Source organism: Rhinolophus sinicus, chromosome 14 (genome assembly GCF_057876585.1).
Source record: "Rhinolophus sinicus isolate RSI-liver-muscle chromosome 14, RSI-T2T, whole genome shotgun sequence".
Lineage (NCBI taxonomy): Eukaryota > Metazoa > Chordata > Mammalia > Chiroptera > Rhinolophidae > Rhinolophus > Rhinolophus sinicus.
Genome location: NC_142514.1, coordinates 123,642,351 through 123,669,196, shown reverse-complemented (window position 1 = coordinate 123,669,196; position 26,846 = coordinate 123,642,351). Strand labels below are relative to the sequence as shown.

The following is a 26,846-nucleotide window of genomic DNA, read 5'->3' as shown; positions in this document are numbered from 1 at the left end:
GTAAAATCGGATTATCAGGGACTATCCAGGTGGGCACAGTATAATCACCAATATCCTTAAAAGTGGAAGAGGAAGGCAGAAGAAAGGTGTCAGAGAGAGCAGTAACTCAAGAAAAATGACCAGAGAGATACAACAGTGCTGGCTTTGAAGATGGAAGACGGGGGCCATGAGCCACGAAATGTGGGCACCTCTAGAAAGAAGGTGGCAAAGAAACGGATTCTACATCAGGGCGTGCAGAAAGGAACTCAGCCCTGCTGACACTCTGATTTTAGTCCAGTGACACCAATGTCACATTTCTCACCTACAGAACTGTTAATAAATTTGTGTTGTTTTAAACCACAGCGTTTGTGGAAATTTGTGTCAGCAATGATAAGACACCAATATAACTAGAGATCTTAAAGAGGCATATACTCGTGACAATAAGAGTAACTTCACCACCCTGCAACCATATTATTAATAAAGTTATTCTGAACTTACATCAAATTCAAGATGCAAGAAAAGTAAATCCTGGATTCAGACTTATGCAGTAGAGATAAAAAGAAAGAGGATAACAACATCAACAATAAGAGCGACAATAACATTAATAAATAACATTAATGAAGCATGCAGTTTTTCTTGGTGTACAATAGCTATAAATGAAATGTAATTAATTGCCACCCTACTTACTCCGTGGAAACATTCCTTTTATTTAAACTATCAATTATACATATCCTAAATTAAAATCTGTTATTAAAAGATCGCCATTCCTCAATATGTGACCTGTAATTAAATTACCTTCTCTGCAGTTTGAAAATACTGTTTTACAAGGTCTTCTACCCTTAGAGTTAGTCCTTCTGAAGGCTTCGTAATGAATTTCCCAAAGTTGATCTCTTCTCCTAGAAAAAAGAAGTCCATGAAAAAACAGCAGCTTCTGTTATGTTCAAGTGCCCAAACTCACTGCAAGTTGCTGTCAGTGCAGAAGGTAGGGCCCAACTTTATCAATTGTCAGCTTGCTCAATGTGGTCAATTCTGAGGTAAAAACACGACATTTCTGCTAATAGCCAGTCTTTTCCCCAAAGTCTGTATTTTTTTTCCATATTTCCAAGTGGTATATCTCTTACCAACTATTCTCACAGGATGGTCCACAGACCTCTGGGGGACGGGGGCGGGGGGGGGGCCCAAACCATTTCAGGGGGCACTCAAGATCAAGACCACTTTCATAACAATACTAAGGTGTTATTTACCTTTTCCATTACAGTGGCATTTGCACTGCTACGTCAAAAGCAATCGTGGGTAAAACTGCTGGTGCCTTAGGAAGAGCCAATGCAGCAACTCAGAACTGTACTAACAGTCACCACCATATACTCACAGTGCAGAACAAAATGAAACAAGCCAGTTTCACTTAAAAATGTCCTTGATAAAACAGTAAAAGTTATTCATTTAATTAAATCTCAGCCCACATGTACATACCTTTTTAATATTCTGTGAGATAAATGAGATGTATGCTTAAGGCAATTTGGCTGCATTCCTAAGCAGGACGGTTGTCTCAAAAAACAGTAGGTAAGGAATAAAAAGAGTACTGGGGAGGAAGTCAAGAAGCATAGGGTCCAGTATCTGTTCTGCTCATAACCTTTGTCAGGGAAATCAATAGTCACTGCCTAGGTGTCAGACCTGGTGTTGAAAAAGGAACGATAAAAAGATAGGATCCCTGCCCACAAGAACAGATGATTAAAATACAAGGTGATTGGCGCTACAACAGAGGTAAGAACAGAGTAAGACACACAGAGAATAAACTAATTCTTCTCAAAGAAAGTTAAAAGTAACGTGCAGATATCCAATGCAGCTATCATTTGAATCAAGTAAGATTCACTCACCAATTATATACATATATAACATATATATATATATATATATGGCAGAGGAAAAAGTATATGCAACAGCCTAGAGGGTAAACAGGCACAAAATTCAGTGTGCCTCTTGAAAAGTGGTGAGGACAAGGGACCAGAAATCTTTCTTGAATTTCCAGACAGTGGAATTAATGTAACTTAATAAATAGGATTACTACGTTATACAATGCCAGACACTACATTAGGACCATCTGCACACAGTATATCAACTAAGCCTCACAACACTCCATGAGGCACAGTTATTATACTGATTTTACAGACATCAGAAAGGTAATTTGCAAAATGTCACACATGTCGCTAAGTAGCAGAGCTGTTTAAAACAAAAAAAAATTCTTTCAAAACATACAAATAGGTCATTGTTTCAACTCAGCAATTTATGTTTAAACAAAAAAAGGAATCATTAGAATGAAACTTACTATGGATCAAACTCAAGTAACACAATGGTGCTAGTTCTACATTCCATACTCTTATGAATGCTACACCCACAAAATGTCAAGGAATTGGTAAAAATAGACAACTAAAATAAAGTACTATCAATAAGTAATTAATTAAAATTCATAGCATGAAACCATAATTCCCTGATACGGATTTCTTCCCCTAAAACAGTATTCTATGAGCTGCATTTAAATATCTAAATGATTATTTCAAGTTGAATTAACAGCATACACAATTTTCACCACAATTTGGCATTCAAAATAGGAGCCCATTAAATCCGAGTTAATAAAAGCCTACGTAGCTTACTTGTAAACGAGGGCCATATTTTTCTATGAAAATTCTGACTCAATAACTCTAAGGAGACGAGCCTCTATATTTAACATAATATTTTTATGAAGAGGCACTACAGTTGACATTTGAACAGCTTGGGGGTTAGGGGCACCTACCCCTTCCATAGCTGAAAATCCGTGTATCTTCTGATTCTCCCAAAACTTGACTACTTATAGCCTACTATGGATTGGAAGCCTTACCAATAACATAAACAGTAGATTAATGCATATTTTGTATGATATATATATATATATTTCATACTGCATTCTTACAATAAAGGAAACTAGAGAAAAGACAATGTTCTTAAGAAAGTCATAAGGAAAAGACACATACAGTATTATACGTATTTATTGAACAAAAAGTCCACATATAAGTGGACCCATGCAGTTCAAACCTGTGTTGTTCAAGGGTCAACTGCTTCAGTCAGACCCTTTAGCACTTTTTACAAATGCTAAAATAAGGCCAATTAGTTTTTATAAAATTTAATTGAAACTAATTACCTGATCATCAGAAACATTGAACTATGGCACACCTCATATTTCAAAAGACTGGAGTCTTCCTAAATCTCTATATACTCTAAGGCTGACATACTTAATAATACTTAATAATGCAAAATTTCAGAGTATTTTCTCTGAACGATAATGTATAGTAAATAATATTTATTTTGAGCAATAAATTTCTAAAGTCTGTATATTATTACTAAGCAGCACCACTTAAAAACCCATGTCTATAGAGAAGGCTTCCATTTCTTTACTGATATCCAACAAGTTTAAGACTGGTTACTGTCTAATTTTTAGAAGACAGATTATTCCAACTACCAGTTTATTTGTCTAAGATACTTGAAAGAATCATACTACAACATTTTCCATTATTTTATACTTCTTTTACTAAAGATAGATTTACATAAACCCTGTAAGAGCAGTTTTTAATTTGTAAAAATAACTAGCTTACCCGTGTTTTCCTTTTGTTCTTTACGCCTGAAAAAGTGGATGACATCTTTTGGATTAGCTATTCGATCCACAAATTTCTGGCTAAAGCGCAGAACACTGAAAGGTTCAAATCCTCCACTATAGTCCACCTGGAAATACAGAATAAGCTCTGAAGGCTAGGAAACAAGAGTTTACCATTTCAATTTAGGTTTATGCTCAATACTTTTAAGTTAATAAATTAATGTTCTACAATTCATGTTAAAGATGATGGTATTATACTATTTATTCTACTGAGAAAATATAAAGCTTCAAAGGTTTTAGAAGCTTACACAAAACACTCTGTTCAATGGACTCAAGACACAGGAAGAATTCCCACAATGTAGGAATGAGTACTTCCCCCATAACATTACTAACCTAGGCACCAGGAATACTATCTGAAAAGGAGGTGACTTTTTAAAAATATTTTATTGGGGAACAGCGTGTTTCTCCAGGGCCCATCAGCTCCAAGTCATTGTCCTTCAGTCTAGCTGTGGAGGGCGCAGCTCAGCTCCAAGTCCAGTTGCCATTCTCAATTTTTAGTTGTAGGGGGCACAGCCCACCATCCCATGTGGGAATTGAACCAGCAACGTTGTTGTTCAGAGCTCACACTCTAACCAACTGAGCCATCTGGCCACCCCAAAGAGGTGGAATTTTTAAGCAAATTTTTAAATGTTCCAAACAGAATGAAAATTCCCCACCAAAATAAAATGCAGGCCCTAGATGCATTAGTTAAACGGTCTATCACAGGGATATGCTTTCACACTTGACAAGAATAAATGCTGGAAAAAATCCATGTAGGAATCAAATCTGTGAGTTTTGAGAAATGATTACCTTCAAATACAGGATCTACTTAGAACTCAAAACTGCTCTCAAGGGAATCTCTTTTTAGAGAAGTTTGTAGTGGTAGAAAGACCTTTACAAATACTACATTTCTTTCTAAGAGATATACAGTAGACCCTTGAACAAACTGGGGGTTAGGGACGCCAACCCTCCACGCAGTCGAAAATCCATGTATAACTTTTAACTCCCCCCAAAACTTAACTATTAATAAATAGCCTATTGTTGACCAGAAGCCTTATCGATAACATAAACAGTTAATACATATTTTGTATGTTTTATGTATTATATACTGTATTCTTACAATAAAGTAAGCTAGAGAAAAGAAAATGTTCTTAAGAAAATGATGAGAAAATATATTTACAGTAGTTACTGAAAAAACTCCACATATAAGTGGACCCACACAGTTCAAATCCATTATTGCTCAAAGGTTAACTGTCATCATATTCCTAAACTAGCTGTTCTTAAGTAACGCTCCGGGAACCGGCATTGTACCACATCACCAGCCTATCCAGACTACTCCCTAACCTCCACCCACTCACACTCTTCATCACTTAGCATGAGCTGACATTTGTCATTTATTTGCTGTTTATAATGTCTCACATCTCCACCTCCCGTGAGCTCCACAAATTCAAAACCTCATTGTTTTAGCATCACTGTGACTCGCATCATGCAGAACAGAAGGTACTTGATAAATATTCGTTCACTGAATCGATGAATTAATGAGGGTCCTCTAATCCATACAGTGTACTTTTGGAATATTACTTACATGAAAAATCTCTTCTTTTGTTTCATGAATGAATTAATAATTCACCGCGTTTAGGAAAAGAAAAACTAATTTTCTATTTAAGTCTAGTTGGTTCTAATGGCATCAGGCAAAGGAGAGGAGAAACATGGGATCTTCTGCCCTGATAAAGAGAACTATGTGCTCCCCCCAATGCAACTACATTTGTATTACCAAGGCCATCTATACAGACGCCATGTTATAAAACAGCAAATGTGAAATACTCAAGCTATTGGGTCTCCCCAAAACTCTTCAACATTTTAACAATTATATTCCAGCCTAGCTGCATTTGTAATTTTCTGCTCCTAAAAGCTTTCATAAAACATGTTCATTAAGCAAACTTTATTGAGTGTCCACAATGTGCTAAGCACTCCGCTAAGGGTGGGAGCAATACGGCCATGAATAAAACACAACCTTGGTTGTCAAGAAATCTGCAAGCTGACTAGGAACACAGACACATAAATAACTGTAAGCAGAATGTGAATGGTGCTGTAAGAAGTATGTGCAGAAACAACCAAAATGTCCTTCGATAGATGAATGGATAAAGAAGTTGTGGTGTATATACACAATGGAATACTATTCGGCGGTAAGAAAAGATGATATAGGAACATTTGTGACAACATGGATGGATCTTGAGAGTGTAATGCTGAGCGAAATAAGTCAGACAGAAAAAGCAGAGAACCATGTGATTTCACTGATATGTGGTATATAAACCCCAAACAACAAAAGAACAAGACAAACAAATGAGAAACAGAAACTCATAGACATAGACAATACTTTAGTGGTTACCAGAGGGTAAGGGGGGTGAGGGGTGGGAGATGAGGGTAAGAGGGATCAAATATATGGTGATGGAAGGAGAACTGACTCTGGGTGGTGGACACACAATGGGATTTATAGATGATGTAATACAGAATTGTACACCTGAAATCTATGTAATTTTACTAACAATTGTCACCCTAATAAATTAAAAAAAAAAAATTACATATATATATTAAAAAAAAGATGTATGTGCAGAGTAGACTGAAGACACAAAAGAAAAAGCATCAATTCTGAGGGAGGTCAAGAAAGGCCTCTGAAGAGGGGAAGCTTTACATGGGTGTTGAAGGCCCTATTATGGGAGGAGGAGAGAAGCACATTCCACACGGCAGGACCGGCATGGGCAAAGGTGTGACAGAGTGAAAGAAACTTAGCAATACTATCCTCGGAAAACCAATCAAGTTTCATTTATATAAAACAGGACTTACTCGCAGTCGTATAAGAGGCCTATCTGGCTGTTGAGGATTTCCCAGACGTTCCCGTTCAGCATTTTCAAGCATTTCTTCAATCTCAAAATAAAAATATTGTCATGACTGGGGGTAGGGATACTACTGGCATCTAGTGGGTAAGGTCAGAGAGGATGATATTGTTAAAATTCTACAATGCACACAACAACCTCCTGTAACAAAGAAACTACCCAGTCTAAAATATCAATGGTGCCAAGGTGAGAGATTGTGGGATCCTGACCCAGAACTGATCAACTACCTCATCTTCCATCTCAGAAACTGGTTTCAGAAACTGGGTTCAGGGAGAAGTACATGACCTCAGTCCACTGAAACTTAATGCTAGGTGTTTATTGGAACTACTGGGAAAAACGATTCAGCTGTAGGATAATGTAAGTCTGTGAGCCAATGAAGTAAAAATGCCTACTTTGTGGTGAAGAGTAAGACAGAAACCATCAGAACGGGTGACATGGGGCTAGAAATAGAGACAGAGAAACCCACAATCTTAATCTTAATTTCTGAATCTAGTCATCTTGAAACCAGCATACTCTCAAACTTTTCAGGTATGTGACTTACATGTTGCTAGTAAAGCTGGGATACTGGGTGAATTACTTTATTTAAAATGAACAAATTATCAAATCAGGATGAAAAGAGAGAAAAGATTATGTAAATGTTTTTCAGAAAGAGGAAAAGAAACTAGGAGACGGGCTACATTAAATTTCTCCTATAGATAACATTCCTTCATCTTGAAGACTTAAAAAAAAACAATCTTTGGTATAACTAAACTCATTTATTAAACAATACTGGCTCCTTACACGCTTCATGAGACTGGAACAAATATGACTTCCTTCTACTCTACTGAAGTATTTAATTCAATCTCAATAATCTCTCAACTAAAGTAGATCTCATTGACCTTTGTCTAGAATTACCTTCTCTAAACAGAAGTTTTGTATGGCTTGGGTTACTTTAGGATTATCTGGGTTAAAAATGTCTGGATGATCAGCCAGAATAACATCCTCCATAAAAAACTGCCGCACTGTGTGAAGAGGAATTTTCTGCATATTCATCTTCCTGCCTTTAATACGCAGCAAACCAACATGTCTGAAATGAGGAGGGAAATGAAAGCCTAGTCACACTGTAAATTTCCTCAGGAAAACGTGCATACCAAAACTATCACATTTCTATGTTTCTACAAAATATTTCTTTATAAAAATCATACCCTTCAAAAATATTTCTAGCAATTTAATATTAATGTTGTATCACAGAAAAGAATATTAAATATTCTTCTTCATCAGAATAAAATCCACTCATCCATTATTAAATATACAGTTTAGTAGAAGAGAGATATAACAATAAGGAAATAAAATGCTATCAGGACAATGACAGTAATATATATAGTATACATTATTACGTATATTATGTGTTGTGTGTGTACACGTACACACACATAAAGTAAATTAACAGCAGAACTATGAAAAGCAGCAAACTTCCATCCTACTACCACCTTTTAAAAACCTATTATTATTGTTGTAACAATCAGAACTTGAGTGGATAAATGGATGAAACCTGTTCTGAAAACTGAGAACTGAGTTTAATCATTATTAACTACTTTATCACATAATTCCCCCAAAGAATTAAGAGAAAGAAGATAAACTATAATATTACATTTATAACCAGAAAAATCTAATAAATGGTATTAGGTGAATACGTTTATAAATGGACATTGTGAAATTAGTAATCATCTATAGCACTCTAACTTGAAATTTAATAAATAAAAATGTTAGTCGTGAATTTGCCTAATGAGCAGCAAAATCATTAACCCCGTTGGGATGCTGTCAGGTGGAAAACAGTTTAAAATCAGGGAAAATAGCAAGACTACATCAAATGATCAATCTTCGTAAATAAATCTATCTTATAAATAACAATATCATCAGTATTTTGAACCTATGGGGTGATTCGAATATTACAGCAGGCTTTTTTTTTTTAATTGATTTGGAAAATATAACAATTACTCACTTCTTTACAGCTTCTCCTGGAGAAAGAGAAGTAACCACTGAACTTCCAGGTTGTGATATGTAAAAGAGTTGTTGTTCATTTTTAGTTGGAGCTATTTTACACTCATGTTCGTGGCCCCAGATAATAAGATCAATGAAGTCATCCAAAAATTGTTCTGGAATGAAGTTAGTATTTCCATGTTTACTCCTATACCAAGATTTTTAAAATTGAATAATATAAATATTCAGAGATATAGAGAAAATTTCATATTAAGTAAATACAGGTCTTTTTTTTTCTTTCATTACGTAACTTCTATGTGCCAAAATTGGGCTAGGGACTGAGAATACAAAGATACTATCTAATTCCTGCCCTCAAAGGGCTTACAAATTTGCAGGACACAGACAAGTAAAAGGCACAAAAAGAGAAAGCAGTCAATTCTACGCTTGGAGGCAGATCACAAAAGGCTTTACGAGGAATAACCCTCGTTGGGCAAGTCTGAAAAGCATGTGCTCTATCAATAGTAAAAACCTGTAAAATGGTCTGATTATACACCAAAGAATAAATAAATAAATACAGAAAATGAAAATGAGCCAAGCCTAAACTTTGTATAATAAAAACAGGTCTCTAAATAGGTCCATTTTTTAAAAAAAAACTTTTATTTATTTTAAGTGTGTTTTTCCAGAACTCATCAGCTCCAAGTCAAGTAGTTGTTTCAATCTAACTGTGGAGGGCACAGCCCACAGTGGCCCATGTGGGGATCGAACCGGCAACCTCGCTGTCAAAAGCACCGTGCTCCAACCTACTGGGCTAACCGGCTGCCCCAACATGTCCATTTTTTTAACATGCTTCTCTTACTGATTATAAAAATAATGAAGGTTAAGAATGACAATCTTACATAAGAGATAAGAGTTTTGCATATTAAATAAAATATCATGTGCATAATTGATGTGCAAACTCTGGTTTTATACCTAGATTAGTTGTTGTTATTGAAAGATGTGAAAACCCAAGGTGAGTGAAGACAAGAAGGAAAGGTTTTTGCTGACACTGACTTACATTGTTGGGAATTTAAGTAAAAGTGTTCAAATACTTTGACCTAGCATTCATTTAATGCAAACCAATATTCATTCATTCAAAAAATATTTACTGAGTGTCTACTGTGTGCCAGGTGTCCCAGGCTTCTTCTAGATACTGAAGACACAGCAGTGAACCACGTCCTTGTTCTAGTTCTAGTGGGGGAAACAAGCAACAATGTAAGATGTATATGCATATGTGTATGTATGGTGTGTGTGTGTGTGTGTGTGTGTGTGTGTGTGTGTGTGTGTGTGTATATAATTTGTCAGGTCAGGTAGTGATAGATGCTATAAAGATAAATAAAAAGAAAAGTGACATGGAAGGGGGATGTTACTGTACACAGGGTGGTCAGGAAAGGCCTCTCTGACAGGTGACAAATGAGCAAAGAACTGAGATGAGGGATCAGCATGGAAGGGAAGAAAGACCTAAGGAGAGGGACAAGCAGATGGCAAAGGTGCAGAGGAGGTAATGTGTTCAGTGATTTCAAAAACAGCACGGAGATCAGTGTCGCTGAACAGAATGAATACAGGGAGAGCAGGAAGTGAAATCAGAGAAGCAGCAGAATCAGCGATCTAGGAATATTTGTATGTAGAAAACATGCATCTAGGGTATGAAAATCAAACCCAAATCCCTTTGGATTCTTCCTTAATAACTTCTCAGCTTTCCCCCTTACATATCATTCTCACTGTCATCACTGTTACCATCTCACACTTTTTTACTATAATGATCACCTAATAAATCTTGCTTCTTCAAGTCTCTATTCTTTTCAATCAATCCTGCACCCTAGCAATAGATTAAACTTCTTAAAACTACTTACAAAAGAAAGCTGATCTAGCTATTAATATATTTAATATTCTGGAGAAATGCTTGCACATATGTACCAGGAGACAAGTATAAGAATGTTCGTAAGAAGGTTTTAAAAAGCAAAAATCTGGAAATAACACAAAACAGTCACGAACAGTTGAAAAGTATAACTGTCTACATCAGCACAAATGAATTACACTTCTCAGCATCAAAATGGACAAATCTTACTAACATAATGTTCAACATAATAAGCCAGCTGCAAAATACATAACACGGTTCCAGTTATACCAAATTTAAATAAAATACTCATTATGGACATATATGTGATTAAACAATAAAGGAAAACAAGGGACCGAGTAAATAAAAATTGAAGATTGTGCTTCCCTCTGGGGTATGTGGAAAGAGATGGGGTCTAGGAAGGGCATGGGACAACGCGGTAGTGGTGCTCACTTCTTTGCTGAGTTAAAGAATATTCGTTTTATGGTTATGCTCATACCTCACCCATAGGCCATAAATATTCTTTTATAGGTATGAATACATATTGAAAACAATTTCAATACACAATCACACAAAGCATATCTAAGTTTTGACCAATCCTGCACTGACAACTTTCAAAGGATGAGGAATATTTTACTCAAATAGGGAGCTTGGAAACAGAGATTTGGGGAACCTCAACACTTGACTTGAAAATTTCCAGAGAATGCTTTTACCTGTTCTGATGAATCACAAATAAGTTAAACCAAGAGTTCTCATCTTCTTTTGGTCTCAACATGGTTACTTTTTTATTGAGGAACATTCGATACAGTCTTTCATCTGGAATGGATCCTGAAATGGACATTACATTACTTTAAAACTGGTTTCTTATTTGGTTTTAAAAATGAGTATGTTTTGCTTCTAAATTATGTGCTTTTCGAAGTATTTAATTTTCCTATTAAAGATATATTTGAAGTCTGGAATCATTACCATGTTTCCCTGAAAAATGAGACCTAGCCAGACAATCAGCTCTAATGTGTCTTTTGGAGCAAAAATTAATATAAGATCCGGTCTTATTTTATCTTATATAAGACCAGGTATCATATCATATCATATCATATCATATCATCATATCATATCATATCATTTCATATCATATCATGTCATATATGTAATAAACATAATATAATATAATTTAATATTACATATTAATTTTTGCTCCAAAAGACGCATTAGAGCTGATTGTCTGGCTAGGTCTTATTTTCAGGGAAACACGGTATTTACACATGAATATGTTCCAGGTTATTGTACGACAACTGCTGAGCAGTTAGATGCATTCAAAGAATGTTTTCCATGTCAAGCTTACATACCTTCAAAATCTGAAAAATATTGTTTTCACTATCCTTTTACTTATTCTAAGTATATAAGTACTTTTGATCTAAAATAAACATTATAAAATACACAGAAAGAGATATTAAAAGGGATGAGATTAAAAAAAATGTATTTAAAAGTCTTATATATATTGTTTTCAAATTAAAAAAAACTGATTTTGAATAACTTAATGTCTTTTAAAGAATTCTTCCTGTACCCTAAACGACTGCTTTAATCTAGTGGAAGCCAACAAAACCAAGTAAACAAACACAAATTACAATTTTAAATATTATAAAAGAGGGGAAAGTCAGGATGCTAACTAAGATGGGGAATATCAGTGTGGTACAAGGTTGCTACTTTATATAGTGATTAGAGAAGGCCCTGGAAGAAAGGCTAACAAGGGTCAGGCATAAAATCCAGGGCATCAGAAGGTCGATCTGTTTAAGTCTTGAAGCACTGAGAACACTCACAAAACTGGTAGGCAGGTAAACAATTTGGGGAAAGGAGAAGGCAGTTTAGCCATCGGGCAATTAGCTTCTACAGGGTGGGGCATTTGTAGGCAGGAAAGGAAGTGGTGGCAAGGAGCAGCCTTCTCTTCTGCCCTGAAGCCCATAAAGGGTTCTGAAAGAACTCTGTGGGACAGAGTAACCTCAGGGGCCAGTTTCACTGAAGATCAGAGAATAAAGGAAATATTCAGAGAAGCTGATGGTATGAAGGAATTTGCAAACTATAAAAAAAGTCCTAGAATGTACAGAGAAGGGGTGGGGGTGAGAGTAGGAGATGGAGGACAGAGTGCAGTTAAGGAAACAAAACGAGAGCTTGAGATAAAATGGACGACTGAAGCATAACAGGATGTCTTTAGTCTGAAAAGTTGAGAGGATCAACCAGTTTCTGCAGTTATGATCTCTAACATTGTAGTAATTAAAACATCTGTTAGTAGCTTTTTTTAAAATATGTATTTGATTTTCTGCTCTGTAAATGTAAAATCAGACATAATACCTCAGTCTCATTTTCTGTGTCTCTAAAATATAATCACGATGCTTTTCTACTTGTTAGAGAAATTATAAACTGGACAAAAACTGTAAGCTCCTGAGAAACTATTCAAATAAGTTATCATAATTATTCTTTTAAAAACATATACAAAGACAACTGAAGTAAATCTCCTAAGGTTTTTATTTTTATTAAAATCAAAACATAATAAAATCTATGTTGAGGCTACAGTATGAAATTTCCCCCCAATTTCTCTCATAATATTTTAAGATTGATTTAACATGAAATATAATTTTAAAAATACTCTATACACAGTAAAAACAAAAAAGCTATTGTATTCATAAAACAAATAAAATATCAAGCTAAACTGAATCCAAGGAAGACACAATGGACTCTCACTCTACAAAATCTTTGATTTTTCATTCACATGGAATAAAGCCAAGTAAATACGCTTTTACCCGCTGGACACCACATAAATTGAAGACAGTAAGGTTGACAAAAGCAAATTTTCTGAGCATTATAGATGACAGCTGTAGACTAATACTGTCTATTAAAAAATATGTGAGCCACTAATTCAGGCCAAATATGTCATTTTAAATTTTCTAGTAGCCACATTAAAACAAGTAAAGAGAAACAGGTAAAATTAATTTATTTAACTCAATATATTAATATGGTATTTTACATTTTTCAAAGTCTTTGAAATCTGATGTGTATTTTACACTTCTGGCATTGTCTCAGTTTCTATGAGCCACGTTTCAAGTGCTCATAATCCAGAGGCTAGTGATTACTGCACTGGGCAGTTAAGCTCTAGACCTTTCAAAGACTTCCAAGGTATCAAAATGCAGTTTTTATAGTTACTCTATAATTCTAACGTTCAGGATTCTATATCTGAGTCTAAAAGAAAGAAAAAATAAATAAGTAGATACTAAAGAAAAAATATGTTTTCACGAAAACTGCTATTAAAAGCAAGTATCAAGGGCTACTGGTCCTTATTAAATACTAAAAAATTTCTACCCAAACCTATCATTTTTTACAGTCACTCATAAGGGATGATTAGATTTGACCCGCTTTTTCCAAATAGCAACAAAGTTAACTCCAGAATTTGTCAGCTGCTTAAACAATTAAATATTTACTGACATAAACACTAAAATAAAACCATCTTACCTAAACCATATAGAGCAATTTTTGTGCTTCCTTTTTGAAGCAAAACCGGACTAATGTCTATCTTCTCCACAGACATTGAACGTCCAAAGTGATTTACGAATCCAGCACAACTTAAGATATCCAAGGCACAAAGCGCATCTGCCTATGCAAAATATTTTCAAAAAATATTAATACATATCTAACAATAAGTTATCTGCAAATCATATTATTACCTATTAAAGTATAGTCTATAGCTAGTTACAAAATTAGGACAGTGTCTTCTAAAAACAAAATTACAATTCTAAAAGCATTTGCTACTTTTTTCCTATTACAAATCACCTACCGTAATTGGAATCACATACTAAACGCAAAATTAACATTTCATCAAAACTTATGCTACCTTGGCCACTGACAAAAAGTAGCCATGAAATAAGCACTCTGTAATATTAGGCAGACTTTTTAAGATGTGGGGGGAAAAAGAATAGATTAACTAGCGATTTATGATATTAATGAACAGATAAAACAAACATATTTTCAGTTTAGGACCTCCATTACTACTTCCGTATCAAATAGCCATTAAGATGATCTAATTTAGATTTAAAACTGTTTATGAAAAAATCATTTCCTACAGATAAGATTTTAAGAGATGAGAGACAAGAATACTTGGTAAACTGCAAAGCATCATAAAATGTTAGGTGTTTACGCCTACTCCTGGTTACTTATTTTTAACCTCAGCACTAATGAAATAAAAGCATACCTCACACACCAATTAGTATTCCAGATTTTAAAAATTATCAGAAAAGCACTATAAAAGCTTATATAAATGATAAAAAGTCAATTTGACTTTCTGACTTAATTTGACTAAAACTTGGCTTTCCACAGACAAAATAAACCGGTCATTTCTACAGTTTTAACAAACTGTAAGAACCCAATAATTACCCCTGTGGGATCATCATGATTGCCATGAATACTGAACACTGGAATCGAAATGTTGAGATTGGTATCTTGGTAGTTCACCCATGGGAACCTTAAAAAAAAAAAAAAAAAAAAGTAATTAAAGCTTCTGTAAAGAGACAAAAATTTCTCCCCAGGATCTTCCTCCAAAAAATTAATGTAATTGTAGCCCAACACAATCTAAGTTGGCAAATTACCACTAGTTTGGAGCTTTAAAAGAAATGAAATCATAGGCAACAATTCAATTCAAGTCACATATGTCGAAGTACTACACTGTATTAAAGAAAACCCAACAATACAAGATGCTGTGTATTGTCTGAAAGAATGGCATATCTAATCAATGGGAAGTTAAAAAGTTTTTCAGAATTTTACAAAAGCCTATGAATAAGGTTTTTTATTTGTAGAAAGGGGAAGGCAAGAAACACATCCACTTTGGAATCCAATAGACCAGACTGAAAATTCCAGCTCAGCAACTTCATCTCCCACCCACTCCTGTCCCCAGTCACCTAGCTCCTCTTCTCAGGGCAAATGTTAGCAGTTTCTAGCGTACCTTTGCAAAATTATCTCCTACCTGTACAAGCAAATGAATACATCTACCTTCTTACACAAATGATAGCAGGATATAAATTACTATACCCTGCTTTTATCATTTAACATACTTTAGAAATCATTCTGCTTCAGGGCATAGTTTCCTTGTGCTTTTCTAGGAGGGACAGGACTCCACTGTATTGTTTAATATAATGCATTTAAGTAGTTATCTACCGATGGATATTTAGACCATTTCCAGTCTTTTGTTTTACAAATAAGGCTTCAGTGAGTAATTGCATACAGAGTTGCCCTTTTAAGAGGATAGGAAAATGTGTAGAAGGGAATTTTTAGGTCAAAGGATAAGTGTGCAGATATAAATTTGGAGAGCTATTGCCAATTTCCTTCCATAGAGGTTATACAAATTTACACACAATACAATGGCAATGCATAAGAGAGACAGTCTCCCCTTATTCTATTCACAGAATACTTGATCAAGCTTTCAAGTCTATGCCAGTGGTTCTAAATGCTAGCGCATGTTAGAGTTATCTAGGAACCTTTTAAGAAATTACCAACGCCCATGAAGCACTCAGAGAGATTAACTGGCCTGGAGACTGGGCATAAGTATTATTTTTAAGATTCCTCAGTAACTATAATGTGCACCAGAATGGTGAATCACTCACCTATGCCAATCGGATAGCAAAATACTTCCGTATACTTCATTTTGTATCGTTCTTATGAATGAGCTTCATTTTCTATCTTTCATATTCTTTTAATATGATTAAATGCCACTTTATTTCCTTTTCTGTGAACCATGTCCACATTCTTTACCTATTTTTTAAATTTACTCATGGATATTTTTATTGATTTGAAAGAACTATTAATCTACTGGGGACATCAGATATTAATTTGCAATTAGTTGCAAATATTCTTCCTGGTTGAACTGCCTTTTGACTTTGCTTTGGGCAGTTTTTGCCATGCAGAAATTTACTTTTACAAAGACAAAATTACCAATCTTTTCTTTTAAGGCTCCTAGTATATGTCATACTTAGAAAAGCCTTTTCCGCATCTAGATGTTCAAAAAATGAGTAACAGCTTCTTCTAGTACTTTTATTGAATAATCCGCATTTTTCGTGGAGATACGAGATTGCCACCTTTATCAAATACTAAATTCCTATATATATTGAGGTTACTTCTGGATTCTGGGTATGTAAAAAGGTTACAGGAGCCAATCTGAAAGTACACCCAATGGCTAAAGCTGGTACAATTCATTTGAGCAACAGAACGGATTACAATAGTATTAAATTATAACTCAAAGGGGAAAAAATGAGTTCATACTGACATAAACAAACCATACATAGACATAGACAATTGCATAAATAAACAAATGGGGGATGAGGGACAAATCTTCCTTACAGAAGAATTCCAATCAATACATGTAGAAAGAATGTGGGACATAGAAAATCACCATTAGAATATCACAATTATAATTACTGTAGGCAAGAGCCACTCATGAATGCTAAAATTAGTGGACAAACTTTAAGGAGAAACAGAACAGTTGCATAGCCTCAAAACATCTCCCCCCAAATATTTACTATTAGGTGGTGCAAAAGTAATTGTGGTTTAAAAGGTTAAAAATAATTGAATTGAAAAATGGTAATTCCTTTTGTACCAAGCTAATAGTTACAGTAGTTTTAACCGTGGCCATAAATTCTTTGACACTCCTTCCTCTCTCTGTTGGAAATGGAACGTAATTTCCCCTTTGAGTGCAGGCTGGACTTAGCGACTCCCTTCTAACAAACAGTGTATAGAAAGGGAAAAATAGTAACTTGACAGCGGAGAAACCTGGCAGACACCACCCTAACGAAGAGATGGAGGTTAACCTCGCCAGTGATAAGCCATGTCAATAGCATGTACCCCTGACATGCTGTGAGAAGAGCAGTTGGCCCCTGTGGAATATTCTTCCCCCCAAACCCATAATCCTAGTCAAATCATGAGAAAAACCCAAATGGAGGGCCATTCTGTAAAACACCTGACCAGTACACTTCAAAAGTATCAGGGTCATGAAAGACAAGGAAAGAGAGAAACTGGCATAAGCTGAAGAAGACTAACAGACCATTTCAATTGCAATGTGGTATCCCTACCTAATACAATGTTTAAGGAAAAAAATGAGAGTATCTTTATGACATGGGGTTCTAGATGGCTATCGTAAATAAGTCCCAAAAGCACAAATCTTTTTTTTTTTTTAAAAGAGCACCACATTTGACTACATCAAAATTAAATATTTCAGTCAACAAAAGTCACCATAAACAAAGTCAAAAGATAATCCACTGAATGGGAAAAAAATACATACCTGACAAAGGTTTAGTATCTAGAATATATAAATAACTTCAGCAAAGTCAGTAGCAATATAGAAAAATTCCAATTTTTAAAATGGACAAAGCATGAACAGAAGAGGATACCAAAATGTACAATAAAAATTTGAGAAGATACACAGTCCCACCATTACTAGGTTAATACAAATTAATATAAAGATGTATAGAAAATTCAAAGAACTACATTTACTATGAAAATAGCTTATAAAAGGTGAAATGACTAATTGTTAAAGTGTTAAGTCTTAGACAACATTATACACAACGAAATATTCATGTCAGCACTTAACAATACTTACTTACTAAAACCAAAGTTGACGGACTGATCGCTGATAATTTCAAACTGTACAGGACGATCACCCATGCAATATTTTCTTAATAACTCAAGGCTGGTATGTAGTGTTTTTCTTGAAGGCTTATTTTCATGAAAAAGGTCACCACCTAACAAAATAAAGTCCACCTAATCAACAGAAAATAGTATTAAAATTAATATGTTTTATAGTTAAAAGTTTTTAAACTATAGATGAAAGATATAGAACAAAATATCATATGTGATACTATTACATATGGAAGTTTAAAATTTTATTCATTCAAAGGACATTCCATTCCAATCTGGTGATTAATCTGACTCCAACTAAGTTCCTAGCCCACCTTCAAAAAGCCACCTTCAAATTATTATACCAAGACTCTGACTCATGCAACCCAAAGCGATCACATTTCTTTTTTTGTCAGTCACATCAAACATAAACTTAGCACTTTAACAAAACCTAGAGAGAGCCAATTCAATCCAAATTATTCATTCAATTCATTCGTCAATTATTTAGAGCTCCCATGGGCACTGGCAGCTGAAGAAATAGCAATCTACAAAATAGATGATGTCCCTGCCCTCATGAAACACTGACAATGTGCAATACCCTATACTACCCTGAGGATACAATGACGAATAAAATACAATCCCTATTCTAAAAAAATGTCCAAAATCTAATGGGAGACAACCTGTTACGCATCTGAAGATAAGTCAGACTCTGCCGTGCACTAGAATGGATATATGAACAAACCAGGAGCAGAGATGACTTTACAATGAATTCTAACTAAGGGGCGAAAATTTGTCTGCGGACAGTGAGTCTGGGAGGGATGTGCTAACACACGGTGGCATCTGAGTTGCACTATGAAGGATAACTCAGATTTGAGGAAGAACATTATAGGAGCAACCAGAGAGAAGGAGGAAAATCGTACAGAAAAAAAGTCCAACGCTTTCAAGAAGTGTATAATCTACCTAAAGAAACTTGATGTGGGCTACAGCAGTGAGGGGGAGCAGAATACTCCCCCACAAAATGTCCCACTTTGGCGTGTGTGATTGTTTTGAGCTGAAGACAGTTAAGACCCAGCAGACTTAGGAAAAACTGTTCTACCTCTCCCTGAACTGCCTAAAAGGATTTCCATAGGTAGCCTATACTAGGAAGCAGCTATTATCAGCTGCCAGAGATAACTTATCTGTATGGCAGATATCTGTTTACCGAACATTTGCTCATCCCATCTTCCTGTGCCTTCCTCCCCTTTAGTGCCCCAGACAACCAACCCTCTTTCTCCTTCAGCTCAGGATGGCACATAAGCCTCAATTACCTGACTACTAGGGAGTCTGATATTTTTATGGGACTCTCGTATATATGAAATTTGTTTTCTCTTGTTAATCTGTCTCATGTCAATTTAATTATCAGACCAGTCAAAGAACCTAGACAGGAAGAAGGGGAAAGTTTTCCACTCCTACAGTAGTCAGAAAAGTTTTAATAAAAATGTGGAATTTCAGCTAGGTCTTCAAAAATGAACACGATTTAAGTAAAAGAAGAAAATGACAGTAATCAACAGTATAGAACAAAACAAAACAAATTAAAAATAATTTTAGGAGGAAGAGGTAAGAAAAAGTTGTTTAAACGGTAGTTTCACTTTTGCAAAATGAAAAAGTTCTGGAGATTGGTTACATGACGATGTGAATGTGCTTGATGCTACTGAAGTATGCACTTAGAAATGGTTAAGATGATAAATTTTGTTATGCGTATTTTACCACAAGTAAAAAATTTTTAAAAATATTTTAAAAATTGGTTTGTTACTCCAGGGAACACTGAGAAGGACACAACTTGCTTTAGTGGTTATTCCTGCCCAAAGTGAATCTAATCATAAAGAAATGCCAGACATATTCAACTGAAGAATATTCTACAAAATAACTAGCCTGTGCTCTTCAACAATGTCAGTCATGAAAGACAAAGGCAGACTGAGGAAATGTACCAGATTACAAGAGACATGACAACTAAATGCAGAATGTAATCCTGGACAGGGACTTGATTATTCCCCACCTGCCCCCAGATTGCTATGTCATTACTGAGACAATAGATAACATCTTAAAATTACAGGATAGCATTGACTCAATATTAATTTCCTGGTTTTGATAAGTACATGGTTGTTATATATGTGATTTACTCTCAAATGGTTCAGAAAATGTGTGTGTGTGTGTGTGTGTGTGTAAAGAGAAAGCATAAAGCAAATGTGGTAAAATGTAGGAATATCTGGGTGAAAAGGAAACTTTTGTACCATTCTTGTAACATTTTTGTAGGATTGACACTGTTCAAAATTAAAAGTTAAAAAACAAAAACAAAAACTAAGGAGTAGAAATAAACTGGTTAGGTGGCATAGGCCCACAAATAGAGGGCTTAAAAAGTCAGGAAGACAAGCAGTAAACACAATACTATGTATCTGGAAGTGCCATCACAGGGCTGGGGCGGGGGCAGTTAATATTAAGCGATGCAGGGAAGGGAAACATGAGGAAATAGAAGGAAAGGACAGAGTAGGAAAAAAAAGCTTATGCTCAGGGAAAGAAATATTTTAGCACCTAAGAGTTAGAAAAGAAAGGCCACAGGATTCTCTGGCAGGAAACAGACCTCCTTTGGCTGCACGTTTGTCTGCCCTCAGGGAAAGAGGAATCCGTCTTAAAAGGAAATAATTCTAAACATTCCCTCATTCATTATCAAATATGTGAGAAGCTACTGCTTCTAGATCCCTTCTAGGTACCAGGACACAGCATGAGCAAACAGAAAAGATTTTTCACTCTTATGGAGTTTACTTATCTTCTAGTGGAAAAGACAGATAATAAACATTGAACAATTCAACCAATTCTTTCACATGGTGCTATGAAAAAATAAACAGAGTAATGTGATAAAAGAGTGTTTGGAGATATCAGGGAAGACCTCACCAGAAAGCTCAAACTTGCAGAGAACCCAACCCTGCCAAGATCAAGACGCTGTAAGCAGAGAGAACCAGACACGCAGAGGTCTCAGAACAGAACATGTCAGTGTGGATGAGGCACAGTGAACACGGCAGAGTTGTAAGGAGATGAAGTATCCTAGCAGGGACCAGATCAAGTTGAGCCTTGTGGTTTCAATTTCATTTTCCATTCAGTGGAAGGCCACTTGCAAGATTTTAAGCAGCAGTCATATGATCTGATTTATGATTCTGAAAGTTCACTTTAGCTGCTATGCTGAACAGATGTAGGGGGAAAGGATGACCGTTGAAAGACCAAGGGGGAGCTACTGCGGTCCAGCAAAATATGATAAAAGTTTTGGACTAAGTTTGTAGGCATGAAAATGGAGTAGTGGAAACGTTCCATATATTTTCAGGAGGAAAAACCAAAGGACTTGTAGATAAACTGATTAGAACTCTGAGGAAAAAGTCAAAGTTGAAGATATTAATTTGCAAGTCACCAGCATTTACGTTTATTCCCCAGCTCTCTCTGGCACTGACATTTCAACTGCCTGCTGGAATGTTTCCTTGAACGTCCTATTGGAATCTCCCAACTCAAATAGTCTACATCAGAATTCATAAAGAAGTACCTCTTCCGCATTTATTTGTATCTATTTATGTATTTTTATCCTTTTACAGTAAACCAGTGATCTAGCCAAGTAACACGTTTCTCGGAGTCATTCTAGCAAATTAATTTAACCCAAGGAGGGGGTGTGGGAACCTCTGATTTATAGCCAGTGGGTCAGAAGTGCAGGTAACAATGTGGGCTTACAAATGGTAATTCTGAGTTGGAGGGGGTCATTGGAACCACCCATCTATATCCAGCTGGTGAGAAGCACAGAGCCTGGGCCGGCATCTGAAGAATGTGTCTTGTAGGACTAAACCCTTAATCTGTGGAATCTGATGCCATCTCCGGGTAGATGGCGTCAGGATTGAGTTGAGACCTTGCTGGTGTATGAAAATTGTTGGTGGGGGAAAATGCTCTCTGCCCTACTATGGAACTGGGTTTGGGAACCCACTTTACAACGTTAATGATAACGGATTCTGGTTTACTCCCAATCAGATTTATATTTTTATAAAAACAGAAACGGCATGGCTGACGTCAAAAGTACATCTGCACTTTGACCCTTGCTGTTGTGAGTATAAGTGGTTAGCACAACTCTACCTGCAAAGGAACTTACAGCATGAACTCAAAGCCTTTGCATGGAATGCCCCTGGACTTTCATCAAGCTCTACCCATGGTCAGGGAGCTATCTGGAGACAAGACAGACGTAGAGACACGTAGGTAATGAATATTCAGAGAGACGAAAGCCAGCCTACATGACGGTGGCACTCTGACCCACAACCTCTGTGGTAACAAGCCCACATGGTTGGCTAATGACTGTTTCTCTTTTTTGCCCCCAGCCCATAATCTCCAATGAGAATCTTCCTATTTTCACTATAAATCGCCCCATTCCCTGCCTGCCTTACAGTCTCTACCAAACACAAGGGATGGTGGGTGAACCCCGTGCTACAGTGGTCTCTGGGTGTCCTTATTTGGGTGGGGTTCATTTCCACAACACCCACTTCCCGAGTGAGCAACGTGGCACAATGAAGGAGCAACACTGGAAAGCACAGGTAGTGTTAAAATATGGTTCAGGAAAACTGTGAAAGATTCCCACATAAGCATTAAAAATTATACTGGTTTTAGTGTGATTATCAATGACATAGTGAAGCTCCTGCCATGTGAAGTAAAAAAAAAATGCAGGGCAGGAAATCACTAGTGAGGAGCACCTGTGGCTGCGTTTAAAAAAAAAAAGAAATCAAGCGCAGCAGCTGCCTGACCACGACACGCCTGTACGTGTTTCTCAGTGTCTGTATCCTCAAGCACCCGCTGGCTCTGCCATGGCGCGATTTTCAAACAGCTCTGGGAACTGGGCATTCAGAAACCAGGAGCTCCCGGCTGCTCCCCCCTCTTCCTTATTAAGAACCTATTTCTATTATTGCTACCACCATTCACCCGAACTTAACCAACTTCAGAGTCACTGCCATCCCCTTGTCCCTCATCCCTACCCCTACAACTAACCAAAGTAGGCAAATCGTATTTTGGGAATATTTCTTGCATTCACTTCCACTTTTCCATCCCATGCTACAACTTTGAAAAAGCCTCAAAGTGGTCTCCAACTCAGGCTGTACTCCATCGCCAGGAGATGGAGTACAAACTCCTCAATCAGGCATTGGAAGCTCTTATTAATGCAGCTCAAACCACATTTCTGGTCTTTCAGCATACTTTCTAAAACATGGTCTCCCAGTGAGCCAAACAGACCTGCATTTTTCCTAACACACACTTCTGAGGCCTTCCTCCTGCTTCCTGTGAAATGTACATTCTCTATCCTCTTCACCTGCCAAAAGCTTTCAAAGTCTCTATGCTCTTCACCTACCAAAAGCCTTCAAAGTCCAAAATTAAACTCATCTCACCATCCTCATCTAAATATGATCTCTTCCACCTCTAAACTCCCAGGAAAGGCTGCTTATAATTTTCTTATGGCTCTTAGCACAAATGACATTGCCTCTAAGCATTTTGGACAGTTGTCTTATCTCACATACCGGTCCGCAAACTGTTCTTTGAAAATAGAAACTGTGACAGTCATCTTTATATTTCAAACAGAAACTGCCACAGGATCCTGCACTCAGAAAACACCCCATAAATATTTGTAAATTTTTTTAGACTATTTACAAAAGTAGCTCCTACTTGAATTAAGGGCACAAAGCACACAAGACCTGCTTTGAGTTTTTAGTATATTGATATTTAAGCAGGTAACATGAGCCTATAAAACAAACCTCTAATTTTAAGAGAGGAAAAAACACTGCTAAGTAAGGGAACACTGTAGAAACTGTAAAAATGTAAACCAAACTCACTTCATTTTGCTGGGCAAGTCTTAAAATTTCATCAAGTGTGGCAAATGTGTCGTTTCCTCTGACTGCATCTTTCTCCATAAATCCCAAATGAATGTCCGTTGCCACTAAGATTTTAAATGTATTTTCATCATCACTGTATTAAAAAAGAAGAAATGTTTCAGTATATTAAAAAGATGTTCAAGCAAATTGAAACCCAACTTTATAAAATAACAAGTTATGAAGTAAAGCCACTTTTCTAGTCTTAACTCTGAAAATATCAAGTATTTAACAGCTCTTTAACTTCACATAGTCTGCCTACCCCTAATTCAATACAGAACAAATATATATGAGTTTTTAAAAGGTCTGTGACTACTTCAAAAATTTACAGCCTTATTACAACCAGTTTTATATACTCATTTATACCCTGGAGCTGAAAACTTGATTGTTTTCCTATTCTGTTCCACAGCAAAAACCCAAGAAGATTTGACCCCATATCTAAAATTGCTATGTGCCTATTTTGCACTCTTCCAGGAAAAAAATCAGAGGTAACCAGAAAGCCCTTCCTCTTACTTTATAAGTAGAATTTTTCTTAATAAGCTAGTAACTTACATTCAGGCCCCTGAAGACACTTGCTTGACTATGTTCTCTGCACAAAGTTAGTTTTTTGTTTACAATTTGGTCAAGTAACACAACAATTATTACAATTCCACTTAAATCTGGTACTATTCAAGATTGAAAGGACAACAACTTGACTTGGAAAAAAAAGTCCTGGAAGTACACACTGTTCCCGAATAAAGTGCTGTTCCCCTTCCCCAATAAAGTCCTGTTCCCCTTCCCCAATAAAATCTTTGGGAAAAAAAAATATCTGGTAGTATTCAAAGGTATTTTCATGTGAAGCAATAATGTAAGTTATTAATATTCTCTAAACTTAATGTAATTTTTAACATTCTTTAAAATATTTTTGTATCTATAATCTCATATCAACTCACATGTGAAGAGGTAAGTATTGTTATTTCTGAAAAATGAGAAGGCTAAACACTGAGAATTAACTGAGTTATTGCACAACTAAGTGGTAGAAACAAGACTAAAACTCAAGATTAACACTCAAGCTATTTTCTTGGAACCATATTGAACTTAAAAAAAAAATCTTTCATATATATCTCCAAAATTCAAATCTTTATTTACAAGATATTTTTCCAGAAAAGATTTATCTTCAGAAACTTTAAAAATAATATGCACATAGTTCTGACTCCTAGGTACACACGGAGAAACCAGAATACTTTCAGATCAAATTACTACCCTATGATTCCATAGCAACTTACACAGTATTGTCCCATGAGTCTCTCATTTAAACATCAAAATTAATCTGAGAAAGGCATTTTTATTCCAATTATACAAATGAAGAAACTGAAGCAGTTTAGAAGATTGCTAATTTGCCCAAGGTCACACAGTATTTTAACAAAGGAATTAAAACCAGGGCAAAAGATTCCAAGCCTAAAGCTTTTTCCACATAACTGTTTCTTGTCCTTTTATTTATTTTCATTTTACTCAAATTCATTTCTGATTTATTCAATACTAGAGCCATTTACTTCTCTAAAAATCTGTACAACAGACTTGTCTTGACCACTCAGATTTTGTCATAAAAGTTCAAGAATATTTATAGCTTCAATATTTTAAGACAAAACCTAAGAACATAAACGTACATACAATAGCAATAGATACCAAATTACTGCAAGACCCAATCTATAGCTGTATATTATCTTTTAGTTAATAAACATTCTAGTATGAATGTTAACCATTCCAAATATTCTTTTGGTGACTGTCACTTCTGTTCATAGTCACGCTATTTCTTTTAGGGTGATCATAGTTGATGACCTTTAGAAACCCTAAGCAACAAAGAAGATTCCAGAAGACAGGTGCTTACAGGGCATCTGAACGACTCATTTCTATGATCAGTCCAGCTCCTCTAGGACCAGTTTCCTCTCCAAGTACCACTGGGTTCTGCGCTGAAATGTCAGAAAACTCACTCGATTCCAAATTCTAAAAACAAAATTATATTATTATAAAACACACGTTGTAAAAAAGCAGACTGTCAATTTTGTAAGAGTTTCATTTTCACCTAAGCACCTACTATACTTTTAAAAGTAAATTATAGAAAACAGCCCATCTTCAGTGCCATTCTAGGTTCACCATTTTGATTAAGCTCACTTCCTATTTTCCTTTTCCCTGCCCTACGGGAAACTTTAAATGAATGGGCAAAAAGGGTGACACACAGTAATTAAGGTTCAGCACAAAAACTCTGGATGTACAGAAATGTTTAAGGTGCTTGTATATGCTACTCTGGAGCACGGAGGCGACCCTGTAGGTACTTCCACTCAAACTCAAGATTTTCTAAAGGAATGGGCTTGTTTTGGAAAGAGAATGGCCCCAAATTGAAAACGAATGTAAATAAACAGAAACACGTGGTCTGCGGAGAAACACCTTGAGGCGCCAATAGAACCAGTGAAAATCACCAGCATAGTTGGGGAGAAGCCGCTGCTAACGGGAAACCACCCCCACCACGTCCAGATTCCCAGTTTCTCGGGGATTGCAAACCTCGCTATGCCCCCACCACTGGACTCCTAGACGCCAGAACGCGTAACGCTCCAGCACCCCTCCCCACCCCACTCGGCCCGTTTTCCCCAGAGGCTCAATCCACTCTGGGGCTACACCCGGGTTCCTGCACAGATAGGAGGCGGGCACGATTCCTAAATTACCTCACACTTAGACTCTCCAAAGCACCCGCACCGGGACCCGAGGTTGTCTTTTACCGGAGAAGAAGGAGCGATTTATTCGCAAGCAGACAAGCCACGACACGACCTGAGATCGCTTCTGAGAACCCGCTAGGCCGTGAACCTGAATTACGCGGGAGAGAAAAAGGCAGTTCTTTCTCTCGCGATACCTTTTTGATGACACAACGCCTTAAGTCCTCTTCGGTTTTC

The 26,846-nt window shown here is 36.2% G+C and overlaps 1 protein-coding gene across 3 annotated transcripts in view; it reads right to left on the bottom strand.

Annotated features, from left to right (window-relative positions):
• MRE11 (MRE11 double strand break repair nuclease) overlaps positions 1-26,818 on the bottom strand; it is a 62,633-nt gene extending 35,815 nt beyond the window's left edge. Inside the window, exons 1-12 of one of the 3 annotated variants that reach the window (XM_019737562.3) lie at positions 26,676-26,818; positions 25,790-25,905; positions 23,887-24,019; positions 17,997-18,157; positions 14,786-14,873; positions 13,868-14,009; positions 11,080-11,194; positions 8,516-8,701; positions 7,429-7,600; positions 6,485-6,565; positions 3,603-3,729; positions 775-875 (exon numbers count right to left, since the gene is read on the bottom strand). In XM_019737562.3, the coding sequence (XP_019593121.2) occupies positions 775-875; positions 3,603-3,729; positions 6,485-6,565; positions 7,429-7,600; positions 8,516-8,701; positions 11,080-11,194; positions 13,868-14,009; positions 14,786-14,873; positions 17,997-18,157; positions 23,887-24,019; positions 25,790-25,809 (1,326 nt within the window). In that variant the 5' untranslated portion in view covers positions 25,810-25,905; positions 26,676-26,818. Of the gene's footprint in view, positions 1-774; positions 876-3,602; positions 3,730-6,484; positions 6,566-7,428; positions 7,601-8,515; positions 8,702-11,079; positions 11,195-13,867; positions 14,010-14,785; positions 14,874-17,996; positions 18,158-23,886; positions 24,020-25,789; positions 25,906-26,621 lie in introns of those variants that run through there. The other 2 variants (XM_019737559.3, XM_074335591.2) reach the window with 2 other exon arrangements.
• Positions 26,819-26,846: the final 28 nt, after the last annotated feature.